The 15,771-nt window shown below is 35.3% G+C and overlaps 1 protein-coding gene across 7 annotated transcripts in view; it reads right to left on the reverse strand.

Annotated features, from left to right (window-relative positions):
* Nucleotides 1–15,771, reverse strand: part of LOC138707697 (lysine-specific demethylase 4C-like) — a 141,321-nt gene that overhangs the window by 34,618 nt on the left and 90,932 nt on the right. For 6 of the 7 annotated variants that reach the window (XM_069837513.1, XM_069837512.1, XM_069837509.1 and 3 more), the window contains 2 exons: nt 10,194–10,718; nt 1,599–3,758 (listed from right to left, as the gene is read on the reverse strand). In XM_069837513.1, the coding sequence (XP_069693614.1) occupies nt 1,599–3,758; nt 10,194–10,718 (2,685 nt within the window). The remainder of the gene's footprint in view (nt 1–1,598; nt 3,759–10,193; nt 10,719–15,771) is intronic. The other variant, XM_069837515.1, reaches the window with a different exon arrangement.

The raw sequence follows: 15,771 nt of genomic DNA on the forward strand, positions 1-15,771 counted from the left end.
GTCCGGGTTCGATTCCCTGTCGGGGCAAGTTACCTGGTTGAGTTTTTTTCCGGGGTTTTCCCTCAACCCAATATGAGCAAATATTATACAATCTAACAATACACTCAATGTCTGTCATACTATTTTCCTTCATACGAATTTTAAGTTTCCTGAATTAAACTGCATCTACAATAAAAAGTATGTAAATTTACATTGCACTGCTTATTTTAGACCCTTGAACTCTCTTCATGACTGCAACAGCTTTGCTGAAGACACATACAAGCCACGGTATTAGTATAATTTCTGCAATATTATCTTATTAGAATAATAGTTATTTCTTTCCCTAGTGCTTGTAGAGTTGATCAAGGAAAGAAAAATTGTCCTGCTGACTTTATAAATTGTTCTCAACTGAAGAGGGCAAAGTAAATTGCCGTCATTTGAACAATGATTAAATTCTCATGAATTAAAATTTTAAAAAGGTAAGAAAAAATAAGAAAATGGAAAAGGAATTAAATTTCTGAGCACAACATGGTAACACTTCTTGTATAAAATAATAAGAAACATCATGTCATGTTAACACTTCATATATAAAATAATGAAAGCTGTGTCAAATTATGAAATCTGGTTACAGTGTGAATAACTCATGCGTAAACATAATTACAACATTTATAGACCTTCAACAGAGTTTGCCAGAGTCAATTTCAAACAAGAAACTTCTAATAAACCCTGTAATGTCGTTTCACAGATAAATGTGCCAATATTTAAAAGTCCATCAAAAATTAATTTCTTGCGAAAACGGACACTAAAACCTAGGTACTGCATTTCATGCTTTGATTATATTAGGTTTAATTTCCAAAATGGCATCAATTTGAAGCTATATATAATATTTCATCTGTACCTTAAAGATCCACTGCATGCCAAGACTATCTTGCTTGTTATTTAATAGCAATAGATTTTGTATTGCTATAAACTCATTTCTATTCTGATGAAAATGGTTAAATAACAACAAGCAGAGACGCACTACCAATATTCAACTGAAGACAAAGCAGGAAAAATGCTTCATGTCAAATATTCTTGGTGTTGAGATAATTCCCGGTATACTATTAAGTGGATGTTAAGCATTATTTCTCCTGGCAGCCAACTTTCAAAGTGGCTTTTCATATGATTCAGATAGTTCCTCTGCTTCATGCTGTAGGCATGTGAAGTGTTCATACTAAGTCACTAGATGGCAGCATCAATACCTTTTGCACTGAAAGTGGACATGAAGCATTTTTCCCAGTCGGTCTACAAATATATAGAGAGTTAAATTATATGACAAGACAAACTGAAAAAAAATGAATTCTCAACAAATTGCATTTAAGCATATTAAAACATAGGCTCGAATTGTTATATTATTTAGGTATATAAATTAATAATAATAATAATAATAACAATAATAATAATAATAATAATAATAATAATAATAACAACAACAACATTTAACATTCGAATTCCCTAACACACTGGTACGTATTATTACAATAACTGAGAAGTATATACTGTAGTATACTGAAAATCTAAACCTAGAATCAAAAATTTATTCTTCACAGAATTACATTACTTTCTCAAGATATACTTACATTTCCTACTGGTTGAAGTGGTGTGTGCTGTGCTGGGAGGAGGAGGAGGTCTGATAATGGTACTGTTTTCTGGCGTCAGATGTGGTGGTTGGCTGCTCCCATCATCGTTAGAATTTGAACATATACTGGCTAACTCCAGAAGAGGAGGGGTTGCTTCGAGCAGAGGTGGGGTGACATCAGTTGTAGTTTCTACAGTCACTTCACGTCCCAGTGATGGCAAATTTTTGTCTGATTGTGATAAAATCGGCATGTCCTTACTAGTCACATCCGTTTCCTCAGACAAAGAACTTTGGAGGGGCTTCTTAGGTTCTGTGACTGTGTTGTGAGTGTTTGAAGAATGAAACTGCATTAGAGAAGAATCATCTTTTTCACAAGCCAGCAAACTTTCAACACAAGAGTTCAAAGCTTCTTGTAATGCAATTGGATGACTTGACATTCTACCGTGAGCATTGTGGATGATAAACTTTGGCTTTCTGCGATTTGGCTTGCGGTTTGTCGAAGACACTGTTTTCTGTTCATTTACTGTTGCTGAAGGCGCTACTGATTTTCTAGATATGACCAATTTTGGAACATGAGTGGCTGAAACGGGCATATTTTGACCAGAGATTTGACTCGGCTTTACTACCAACTCAGACTGACTCAGCTTTGAAGATGAAGTTATGGATGTATTAGTTAATTTAATATTTCCAGTTTTTGTTTGTGCTTGGTGGGAGGGACTCATTTTTGAAACAGTGGGTGAAGTACCGGAAATTCCTGAAACTTTAATGTTAACATGGCTAGGTTTAGAAATGTGCTGGAATGAATCAGGATTTACAATTATACTTGTTGACAAAGGGATTACATTGGGTTGTGGCATACCAATCCGAACTTTTTGCACAGGTGGTATCACAAGAGGCTTCTTAGATTCTCCATTACTTGCTGTAACACTACTTCCCTTCAGTATAGGAACATCTCTTGCTTTGGGTGGATTCCATCTTCTTGCAGGCTTAGCAGTAGTTATTGGCTTGATTTCTCCTGTTTCAGTATTGCATAGATATCGCTCATTTTTATGATTTATCTGGTAATATAACTTCGCTTGAGACTTTGGTTTTGGTTTGTCCAATTTAGGGTCTGCACCTTGATTGTCAACCTTAAATACACTACAGCTGCGTTCAATAATGTTACCATTATTGTTACAATTTGATCTTTCAGAACTTGTAAGTAATGTGTTATCAGAGTGATGACTTGAAGTTTGTCCTGTATCAACTGTCTGTTTCCTGGAAATAGGAACTGACGTTAAACTGACTGCTGCCAACTTCTGCAATGTTTTCTTTGTTAATTGGGAATGTGAACCTCCACTGCCTTCTTTCTTCTTCAGGTTCAGCAGGCCACCCACAGCATTCATCAACTTGTGTGTTTCTACTTCCAATGAATCATTAGGTGATGGCATTCCTGCGGCAACAAATTGGCCTCTATTCAATTCATCAGTCCCTGACCCATAAAACACTGTACTAGTTACATTAGTAGTAGTTGTTAATGCAGCTGAGTTGGTTACAATCGTAGATGTTTCTGTTTTAATTGCCTCCGTTTTAACTGTTTCAACTTTCACGGGATTTGTTTCATTGGTTCCATTATTAATTTTTTCAAGTTGTATTCTCACTTTATCTGCACCTTTCCAAAGTTCAGTCTTCATAACACCAGACTTAATTATTTCCTTTCCATCCACTTCTCCTACATTTGTAGAACCAATTGCTATCTGGTGAGTAGTGACAACAGGATTTACTACTGTCACACTTACAGATGCTTTCATTCCACAACCCTCAAGAAGATTATCTCGTAGCACAGAGCTGCTCTTGTCTACAATCTCAACTTTCAAATTGTCATTCTGTCCACTCCTTCCATTATTCACACCTGTTGTCAGTGCTTGAACAAGGCTTGAATTGGTTTCATCAGCAATTCGCTGCTCTATTAGTTTCAGCCTATCTCGACCTCTGTTGTTCTTGGCTTCCATAAATTTAACATATTCATCCAGATAACCCTTATTATTACCAGATTTCGGTGGAGAATATAAAATGGGCATATTTCCAGCAACAGAACCAGAAGTTCTTGAAGGTGAAGTCATTATGTGAACATCTCCAGAATTCAAAGTACGATGACCCATTGGCAGCATCACATTGGAATCTGGAAACAGCAACACTACAATGTTTTCTATGCTCAACCATATTATACATGTCAACAAATTACACACAGAAATTGTAAGAAGGTATATAATCATAACTTAACGAAAAAATTATGAATTTAAATTTTGGTTTATGCATTAACATACTGAAAGAAATACTAATGATGCAGTACAATTAAAATGTCATGTCCAAGCCTGTCTATCTAAAGACTTTTAATACTAAAACACGAAAATACTACACATTCAAACAAATGAAGGAAAGGAAACTTAATTAACATGAATTACACATACTCAGTAAAATTCACTCTTACTGAAACAGAAAACACTCCAAGATTAAAACTTTTACAAACTACAGGTTTCTTAATACTGAACTATTATTTATAGATATATAAAAAATTAATGTCATAACATGCATTACAATGCAAACTCTATCAAATATGAATCGTAACAATTGACAGCAGGAAATAGTTGTGAAATAACTACAATTTAAAATCAATTAATTTTAACCATTAAGTTATGAGGTGGTTTTTACAGAAAGTATTTCGAGATATGAGGTCTCAGAGATCTCTGTTTAATTGTCAAATAAATAAAAAATACAAAAACCATATTCCAAACTTCTCACTTTTAAATATTTGTGCCTTAATGTGTCCGAAATATGGAAAAATGCAAATACATTCATAAATTAATTCTATATAAGTAACCAGTAATATTATTTATATTCTTTGAAGAAAAGAAGAAAGTGTTTGCACAATCTAACACTTCCATTATTTTTACCTAGAAAAATATGTAACTGTCCATGAAAGTTGTAGTTAACAGGCAAGTATAAAGTAGACTACGTAGTAAACATGAAAATCATCTTTCATTTTGATATTCAAATAGCTATTGTAAACTGTGAATATTACAGATATACATATATGAGAAAGTACATTTTCATTCTGCAGCAACATGTTATTGTTTACATTTTTATGAACTTTTGTTTTGAACTTCCCGTTATATTTCTTATCTTTCTCCCAAACGTCGTTGGACACAAGATACAAACAAATTAACTTTTCCTTCAAGAGTCACATAACAAACAAATATTAATTTTTCATGTTCATCTTCCTCTATTTAAACACGTTATTCTATCTCTCCAAAGATTCTCCACATGAAGAAGGAAATTACCATTACATCAATGTCACAGATATTAGCGTGTTTGGTTTTTGTGGGTCTCTCTTTTAGTTTCAAATTTTACAGCTTCTGTTTGGTATTTATAGATCTCTCTTTTAGTTCCAAATTTTTCATTAAACCAAGTCAAAATATTTTGCAACTTATTGTCAGTAACAGTAGCCACAAGTCCCATATTATCTCAGGACATACCTATTTCCAGCATGTATTGTACCTGTTGTCATCATGTTTTTCCATCCAGCCTTTACTGTAGTATGACTTGAAAGCATTTCCTTAGTCATTCTAAATTAAAGTAATGGGATTCATCCGAAAAAAATCATCTCCGCAGCAAAATTTGCCTTTATAATAAACCTGTAGAACAGGTCTCATGTTTTAAATATTTGGGTTATCATTTGAGCTATGAACAAGAAAAACATATTTCTATAAAACTGAATTACTTTAACTATGCAATGAATACTATTAATAACATTTTCAAACCTTCTCTTGTCCAAAAACATATAACAATTAAAGTCTATAAAACATTGGCAAGACCTGTTCTCATGTATGGAAGTGAAGCTTGGACCATAGTAGTAGTAGTAATTTATTCACCATAAAGATCTTCATACGTGAATGTGATGAACACCTGATGATGAACACATCACTGCGAATGAAATGAAGTTTTTAAGAAGAACTGTGGCTATACTAGATTAGATAAGAAGAAAAATTTGGATATTTTGAAAGAATTAAATACCGACCCAATTTTAAAGAAAATTGAAAATTATAGACAGAAATGGAAATCTCATATACTCAGGATGCCTAGAACATGGATACCACGCCAAGCACTAAATTACCACCCTTTAGGAACAAGATCTTCGGGCCGTCCGCTGAAACAATGGAGTGAGACTGTAATAGGCCATCAGGCTTAATACATGGTAAGAAGAAGAAGAAGATTGTACCTGTTACTCCAAGTAAGAAAAGGACAATTTTATGGTTCTTTGTCCTTCGCCTCTTTTCCTTTAAGGGTTACTTCACTACTTGAATCATTATTTTTTCGTAATACTTTATGGTAAAGGCTTTTTTTGTACCATTTCATTGTTGGACATTTAACATTTTCCTTCACAGTCATTGTTTCCGTCACATCCTCAACAATTAATAGTCCATGGTCTGCTCACATCACCTGGATCTGGCTGTGAATATCACCATGTCTTCTGCATAGCTGCTTTTCAGCAAGCGATAATGTCCATTTATGTCAACAGCTAGGGATGAACTGAGCTGCATTGGAGTTCAGGGACATTAGTACTGAAGGCAGATGTTAGATAAGATGAAATCATTGTAAAGAAGTGCATAAAATTAAACTTTGAAAAGTCGGAACCCAAGGGTAAATATATATTTGAGCATATTTTGTCCCTCTGTAATGTTCAAGTGAGCCACCAGCATAGCTCAGTCAGCTAAGGCTCTTGCCTGCCAATCCGGAATTCACTCGGGCACGAGTTTGATTCCCACTTGGTCTGATTACCTAGTTGGTTTTTTCCGAGGTTTCCCCCCCACTGTAAGGAGAATGTCAGGTAATCTATGGCGAATTCTCTGCCTCAGCTCGCCAAATACTATCTCTCTATCAATGCTAAATAACTTAGTAGTTGATATAGAGTCGTTAAATAACCAAGTAAAAAAATATATATCCAAGTTTTACTATCAAATATCTAAACAAAAAATATTCCAAATTTGTCACACATGTATGAATCTTGTGCAGTACCACTTAAAGCGGCAATGGCTAAGAAAGAAGTATGAAACAAAATTAATTATCAAACACTAGATTTTATTCAACAAGATTAATAATTTACTAATATGTGTAGATGATTTGCAAGTAGAACTGTAGAACTGAAACAGATTCATGATTTCAGCACTGAACAAAACTTACATAAACATGCAAGCTTTCTCGTTAAGAAATAACTACACAGTTAATATGTATTGTCATTCTTGCTGATTTATTACATTTTAAAATTATTAAAAAGCAATGAGAAAATAAGCCACTGGCAACATATGAATGCACGAAACATAGCTTTCGAAAGAGGAATAAATAGTAAGGACATAGAAGAAAAAACTGCAAAAATTACAATGAGCTACACTAGGAGTCATTCCATTCTGTATATACTAATGTGGTTTACGTCACATTTCAAACAAAGTTATTAAGATTTTTGAACATAGTTACTCTTGCATTAGCAGATGCATAAATTTTTTTATTATTATTAGAAAATAATTCATTGTCTGATATTAAATCAATTTCAACAGGCAGGATAATTCTGGTAGAACTTATAAATTTAAATATATTCCTTTTCATTAATATGTCAAATGGAGTTCAATTTTCACTCCTTGATGCTCTCTGTGTATGGTCCTCGTATTATTCAAGTCACATAGTCTTGAAGTGTGAATTAAAATCCACAGTAAGAGAGATCATATTAATTCCCATTACTATAACGTACGTAATTCTATTTCCGCACATATTTCTCTGTAGAATATTTCAATTATCATTACAGAGCTTTAAGCCATTGAGTTCACAATGCAGTTCCAAATCACTGTATACTGGCAAACCATGTTTCAGTTCGTTATTTTAAAAAAATTTAAAATAGTTTTCTAAATTATCACTGTACCATATCATAGAGTTTGCATAAAGATTACTGTAACATAAATAATAAATTATGATGTATGTACTTATTTTCTCCCCCTTACAAGCTGTATAACCTTGAAGTTGGTGGTGGGGGGGGGGGGCTTGTGTGTATCCAATGAAACCAGGCACTGTACTGGCAGAGTTACTCATACCAGAGAGGTCACAGTGGAGGTACCAGACAAAGAAAAATAATATTAAGGTTATTTAACAGATTCAATGAAACAGGTTCTGTAAATGACAGAAAAAGACGACAAAAGTGCCATGTTCTTACGGAGAAAAAACTGGATGAAATTGGTGCAGCATTAGAGCATGGCCCACGCAAGTCTGTGAGACATAGCATAGCAGACAGTGATTTCTAAAGCATCTGTGGGAGTGGCAACAAAATTATTGAAACTAAAACCATACAGAATTCCATCATGTCATGAATTACAATCCCAGGCTTAATTTTTGTAATTAGGTGCTAGAAAAAGTAAATAATGAAGAACTTGATCCCCGATCACTTTTCTTTTATGATGAGGCTTGATTTCATCTGCATGGCCATGCAGCATCACAGAATGACAGATATTGATCAGAGAACCAGATATTGTGCATGTAGCTCCATTGTAAGTTTTAACAAGTTAAGTTGCATGAGCACGCTTGCCATCTCAGCACGGCCTCCCACCAGGCATGTGGTCAATCAATCATCATATGCATGATGAAGACACACTGTAGTACATTATAGAAAGTGAAGAAATAAGTGACATTGATGCATATTTTCTTGCTGTTCGTAATATTTTTTTTACCATCCTTTCCTTCAGCACAAGTTCATAATTGCACATCACATGTGGAATTTTTGTCTTTGCTGTGTCCTTGACTTACTGCCATCATGCTTCTTAACTGTTGTTTCGCTCATCACAGGTAGCCCTTAGCATCTCTCCCATATTTATAGAAAACTTGTTGGCTTTGGTTGTTCGAAGATATTTTTCGAAACAATCTTATTCTGCACAACTACATCATCATATTGGCGGCCAGGTAGCTCAGTTGGTAGAGCAGCTGGCTACGGACTGGAAGGTCCGGGGTTCGATCCCAGGTGGTGACAGGATTTTTTCTCGTTGCCAAACTTTCAGAATGGCCCCGAGGTTCACTCAGCCTCCTATAAAATTGAGTACCAGGTCTTTCCCGGGGATAAAAGGCGGTCAGAGTGTGGTGCCAACCACACCACCTCATTCTAGTGCCGAGGTCATGGAAAGCATGGGGCTCTACTTCCATGCCCCCCAAATGCCTTCATGGCATGTTACGGGGATACCTTTACCTTTTAATATTATTTTTCTAAAGGGTACTGGCCTGTCAGGAAATTTACGTCTGAATTTTTACCTCACTGAAGCACACAATTTTATATTCTTTATGTACGTGCTGTATATGTAAATACATTCTCTTAATGAATATCTGTTTACCATGACGAAATGATCTGTTCTCCATCTCAGCTAAACGAATACCACCAGAGGCCAAGTTATAGATAAGCTGTTTTATTTATAGACGTCATAGTGTTAATATGAATGGAAATGATCTTGACTGGCTGCATCAGCATACATGTCGTCTTAGCAGCAGAAGCATGGCCTTCCATCCTGCATGCAGCTGGTCAATCATCATGGGTACGATGGTAAAGACGCATTGTACTTTCATTTCATAACATTAAAAAAAAAAAACAGTTTTCAAAACAACTTGCACTCCCTCTTCTTACATTGTAAGAATTCCTACAAGGTTACTCTTCTTTTATTGATGCTGTTGAAGTATATAATGTATGTACTCTTTCCATATTATGATAAAATAAACGTAATAAAAGGAACTGACAACGATGCATAAACTATACAAAATACAACGAAAAAAATAATAATCTAAAATAGAAATAATTAAGAAGTAAAATAAAAGCATTATGGCGAGAGGTAGTCTTGAATTATCCGCCAATCCAGCATCTAGTTCACTATGCTATAGGATCCTTAATAGAATTATCTTCTTACTTTAGTCTTATAAGCACTATAAGAAAATTCAAATGCTAACATCTCGAAAATTAAGACCCATTTGACAGATTTCTAGACATGTGTTGTTTTTCCATCTATGTAGAGTAATCTTATGAAAGTTCAACAAACTCGGTGTCTGGAACATAGTGGACTCCCTTGTCAGTATGAAGAACTCTTCAGCTTGCTGTTCTTCCATTCTTATCATAATCCCAATCATCCAGTCTCTGAATTTCGAGTTTTTCACAATGACTGCTACGTCAATATGATCCATCAGATTGATACCAGCTGAATATGTAATACAAAGAAAGAATTGCCTTTCTGCCAGTCAGTTTACCATCTAATAGCAAAGGCAATGGCATATATTTGCTGAAGATGTACTGTTGCTCAACACAAATATGAAATGGATTGTGCCTTTGATATTACAAGACTTTATCTACTATTATTCCACTCTCTCAAAACGAAAACCTGATACTATACCTCAAATGAAGGTATTTAGGAACTACTTCCACAGAACATCATACTATCCTTCACACCCAGAGTCTGACCAACCATTTCAGAAACCTTTGCCTACAAAACTGCACAAAAATGACCTGACATCACTTGATAGAAAATATCCCATCTCTTTAACTTACCTCCATGTGAGTATTGTGCATCAGGTTGGGTGCCTGGCAAAACAGCACCTGAAACAATGTCACGGCCCATGACTGGACCAGTAACCATTCCTATTTTCTTGGCTTGATCCACAGTCAAGCCTGGCTGAAAACTAGGTTGAATTTGGTCTGAAAACTTCCCCAAGAACTGGGTGGTGTATCGAAATGGACCTGATGTGATTGGCAATTGAATCGATGGCCTGATCTGGCCCTTGATGACAAGTTGGCCTGCACCAGGTCTGACCACGACCAGATTCTGGACATTGGGAAAGGTCTGGTCTTTCATGAATTTAATGCGTGCAGCTTGACCCATGTCTGAGCCAGTATTTTGAACCTGGGTCACTGCTTGTCTGATAACTTGTCCCATATCTGGACTCTGATCTGCTTCTTGACTGATGTATGGAACTCCCAGAATTTGACTCCCAACGCAGCTGGCTGACTTCGGTTTCCTGCCCAGGTGGACAGATTGAGATTTTTTCCGTCCACCATCAGTTGCAGAAGGGACAGCTGCAACATCCGCGACAGTAACACTATTTCACGTCATCATTATGCGCACAATGCAACCGACACCCAGACAAAATAAGCTATGGGACCAGCTAGAAGCACATGCAACAGAAACCAGGTAGTGTACTGAACTTAAATATCAGTTGCTGATTAATTAACTTAAATGTGATAAAAAGCAAATTCGAATTCATAAATGTGTGTTTGCAATTAGTTTACATATGAGACAAGTGATATACAGTAGAATCCCTCTTAACCGGCACCAATGGGACCAGACAAGTTCCGGATACGAGATTTTGCCAGATAATTGAATAAAGATTTAAAAAAATTACCTGTTCGTATTTTATGATGCCAACTTGTTGAAACTGCAGTCATATGAAGCTTATTTCTCAGTCACTTGATCATAACTAAATAACATAAAACTGTGTGGATTTTCTTTATTGAAACACATCACTTAATACAAAAATACTCTAATTTTCTGTTCGAATATTCACTGAACATGAAATTCGTGCGAACTTCCTAATGTGGCAACACTGATGGCCCAGACTGTGGCAATCCATCCATGCATTCTTTTGTACCTGATAATGGACAGAGAGATTCTTTACGTTTTTGAAGCACCTTGGATTTCGGTATTTTGCTGTCACTGTCAATGTTACTTTGTGTGTACCTGCAGCATTTCCACATACCATACCAGTTACACGATCATTGTTTTCTTTGAAGCCCTTAGGTGAGGTTTCTGTCGCACACGCCAGTGTTGTTGTAGGAAGACACCTCCATAATAAACCAGTCTCGTCGGCGTTATATATTTGTTCCACACTATCAATCTGATTGAGTGTAAGAGAAGGTCCTATGGCCTTAACTCTGCCTGGTTAGACACAATTTTCTGGAACTGATTAATAAACTGATCTGTGGACATTTCGTCAGCACTCCTTTTTTCACTGAACGTCTAGTTTTCGGATTCCATGTCTCTCTTTGAATCTGTTAAGCCATCCAACGAAAAATCCACACTCACCTTGCAGTTTCATTTTCTGGTGTAATTCCTTGACTTGTTCTTGTAGCATAGGCCCAGAAATGCACATTTCCTCAGATCTTTTAATTGCGAACCATTCATATAGAACTTGATCCAATTCTTCACAGTGGGACTGATGTACAGTTTTCCGATTTTCCGCAACTTTCATAGATTCATTGTTACTTATGAATCACTGAAGTTGACTGTCTTGTTTCTTTATATCGTATAAAGTTGAACTTCCAACTTTATATTCGTCCATTAATTTGGATCTACTAACTCCTTTCTCTATTTTCTCAAGTAATTCAAGCTTTTGCTTCCTCTTGTGCTTAGCAGTAGTAGCCATGATCCTATCTGTCACATGAAAAACTTTTACATGCTATAGGAACAGAGAATTTCACATTTTCCTATTTAGACTTATCCAACACCTCCTTGAAGTGGGCGAGTTCAAGTGGTAAATTTAAAGACATTGTCTCTGAGCATTGTTTGGAAGACCCAAGCGGCAACTTACTGATGTCACCCAATCTACCTCAGGGACATAACAGGATTTTCTGTCTATGTTTTCATGCGCAAACAATGTAAAGAGTAAACACAATATGCGGCATGTGTGATCCACAAAAACTCTCACATCTTCGTCAGACTCTTCCCTTTTGCATGAATGACTTTTTTTTTGCCCTACCCAAAAGTGCCGGTGTTTTGGTATTGCCGATTATTTGGGTGCCGGATACTAGGGATTTTACTGTACTGCAGAAATAATGGAAACAGAAGAAGATATTTTTCACTCCTCGTAATTGTTATATACAGTACATAAGAACAGAATCCATAACTTCGATGACTCTCTCTCACATAATTACTGCAATTACTGCAGATCCTGTGAAGTTTATGTTGGTGAAAGTAATAGTGAGGCAGCTTCTCTCTCAATGCATTTGCCATATTTCATCCTATTTTTATAGTAGTATAATCCAATCTAACCAATCAATAAAAAAATGGTCATGTGAAATCAATCTATGACTAACATTAACTGGTCTCGAAAGAATTCAAAGTGGAAGTTATAACTTATAAAATAAATCTACAGATTCAATTCAAGGATTATGTCCAGTTCTTATTGTAAAAAGACAGGCAACCCAACAGCTACCCATACAAGGTATAAATTCCCTTATTTGCCAAATGGGGTAGTGAAAAAGACGCATGTAGGAGAAGAAGCAAGTACAAAACGTTCGAAGTAACTCGTGTCCACTGATTATTTAGTAGTTGTATAATGTTTTTAATTTTTTTTTCAATATGACAATGCATAACCTGCAACACTCCATTCAAAGAAGCACTAACCCTGTTTATTTTGTCAAGTCATGCTATATACTAGTCAACTAACAGACGACTTCTTGCTATAGTAACCAGGGTTTGACTCCTAGCACATCACTTCAGATCAGTCATTTCCAACTGGATGCTCTATGACGTTATAACCAGCTTTTCTCGTTCTCCATAGTAATCCAGGTAGACACTATGGAGCAGACCACAACACCTGACCCTGTCGAAGCAGTAGTGTATAGCAAACCAGTATAACATAATGTTTACAGTAATAATATCGTATTGTATTAAGAATGAGGTAGGTATATGCTATTTTAGTTAAGTAATTCTGGCATCTTTCTGACACATTTAATCCACACTAAGTTCAGGTGTACTTATTTTTAGACAAAACTATAGTCCTGGAAGTTGGGCCTAATTAAAAATCATACAGTATGTGTCCACCTAACCTAAATGCAGTTAATTTAATAGGTAGGCATGTTTTACTTATAGAGAAAGACATCTGACATAGCCTAACATAGAAAGAAGAAATACATGTCTTTAAATACTTATACAGTCTTATTTTTTTGACTGAAAACATAAACGGAAATGCAAGTAATAATTATACCAATCCTGAAATTTCTGTAAAATATTCCAAAATAACTGTTTCTGTCGGAAATGAAGTTGATATCAGCTCACACTCCTAGGAAAGAAAAGTTAAAGAGAAAATGAAACTGGCGTCAAAGAAAAAACCGGCATTTACAAAGTAAAGTATCCTCAATATCATCTGCAGAAGAAAATAGACGTGATTCTCAGTCTGTGGATGTAAATAGCAACCAGTTTAAAAATCTGTGTGATAAGTTTTCAATTAAAGATTTAGCACACATTGTGAAAATTCAAGTGGATTTAAGGGATCATAGTAAGAAAGGAACGTGATATCCAAAATAACTAAAAATAACTGTGGCTCTAACGCTGTATTTTCTAAGTCCTAATGCTGATAAGTTTATGGTATGCAATACTACAATTCCTACAAGATGCCTAAGACAAATGACAGAAAAGTGGCCTACTCTGCTGGCCAAAATTAATTCATATTTTCTAGTCAAAAGTTGAAAGTGAGTAATTTAAGTGAGACAGAGAAATAATGTATATTAATTGCAGATGAAATGTCACTGAAATCATTTTCTTTTTACTCCATATTGAAAGATGGAATAGTAGGATTTCATAATATAGGTACTGTACAATTGAAGTGAAGTGACCCATCTGTGAAGTGTATAATCCATGTTTGGCATAAGCTAGTTGACATTCATACTTGTAGTTGTTTCATAAACGAATGGGAATTAATAAGTAAGACAAAAGGCACAGTTCATTTAAATAAGGTATTTCTTTAATACCGTACAAGTCCACACTTGTGGAGTAACAGCGCATCTGACCGCAAAACCTGGTGGCACGGATTCGAATTCTGTTCGGGGCAAGTTACCTGGTTGAGATTTTTTCCAGGATTTTCCCTCAACCCAATATGAGCAAATGCTGGGTAACCATCGGTGCTGGACCCCAGGCTCATTTCACCAGCATTATCACCTTCATTCCATTCAGACACTAAATAACCTGAGATGTTGATACAGCATCGTAAAATAACCCACTAAAAATACCGTATATTTGTAAATTATAATTATTTTTCCATTGTTATATATAGTAAGTATAATTCTGTATCTAATACTATTTCATTTTCGCATTTCTTTGTTTTACTTCGTATGTATAATTAATTTATATTGAATTCTGATTGATATTTGTATTTTATATTATCCTCAACCATGTTTATCCTCATGTGTGTTGGATAAATAAAATAAATAAACTTCATAGCCTATTCCATTATTTCTTTCCTATTAACTTATTTTTTCAATAGAAATTCCTTTTTGCTAGTGCTTTGTTTTATTACAGGCATAGTAGACACCAACCTCAAGGAATTTAACAGGTACCATAAGTTGGAGCTGAAGATTATATTAATTTAATATTATTTCAAGAAAATTTTTTTGCATAAAACTTCGACAGTGAAACAGATTTAGATTCGTTTACTCGGTTTCAACATGGCGGCCAGCACTGCATCTTGGCTTCATAATGATCGAAGGAACCAACATCTACTTCCTGTTCTGTGTATTACTTATTCTCTACACTGCACACACTACTATACATTCAAACAGAGCTAGTAGTTATGACAACGCATGATCTGCCACTGCTCTGAGCTTGGCGCTAACTGTTTCTCCATGCCTCTTTTCTAGAGGAGAAGTGTGCTTCAACGCCATACCTAGGCCAGTTGGAAATGACTGCCTTATGTACACATAAAGGTTATGATGAATTTTTACTCCAAATACTTCAGTTTCTCATGTAATTCTCATTCAGTTATTGGTTTATTACCATTTCTCAGATTACTGAGTAGCAAAATGATAGTTAAGGCAGTTTAAAACCATTTTCCTGACATGAATACCTATCTTGAAGATAAATAATGCTATTCATTTTAAAATTTCTGTTCGTGAAGGGAATATGACACATAATGTATGGCGCTAATAAACATCAGACTTGTTGAATAGTGTAGAACAGAAATAGACTGATTTTTTCTTATTCATGACACCATTTGTTTTATTTTTAATGATGCATGTGTGCGATTTTTGCTGAAATTGTGATACTCCTGTGATAGAGGAAGGTTTGGAAAGTCAGTTAACAGCTGATTACAAAAGTATAAGCATTTAATTTTAATTTTGGTCTTCTTTCTTTATG

The sequence above is a fragment of the Periplaneta americana genome, chromosome 10, assembly GCF_040183065.1.
Source record: "Periplaneta americana isolate PAMFEO1 chromosome 10, P.americana_PAMFEO1_priV1, whole genome shotgun sequence".
In the NCBI taxonomy this organism is placed as follows: domain Eukaryota; kingdom Metazoa; phylum Arthropoda; class Insecta; order Blattodea; family Blattidae; genus Periplaneta; species Periplaneta americana.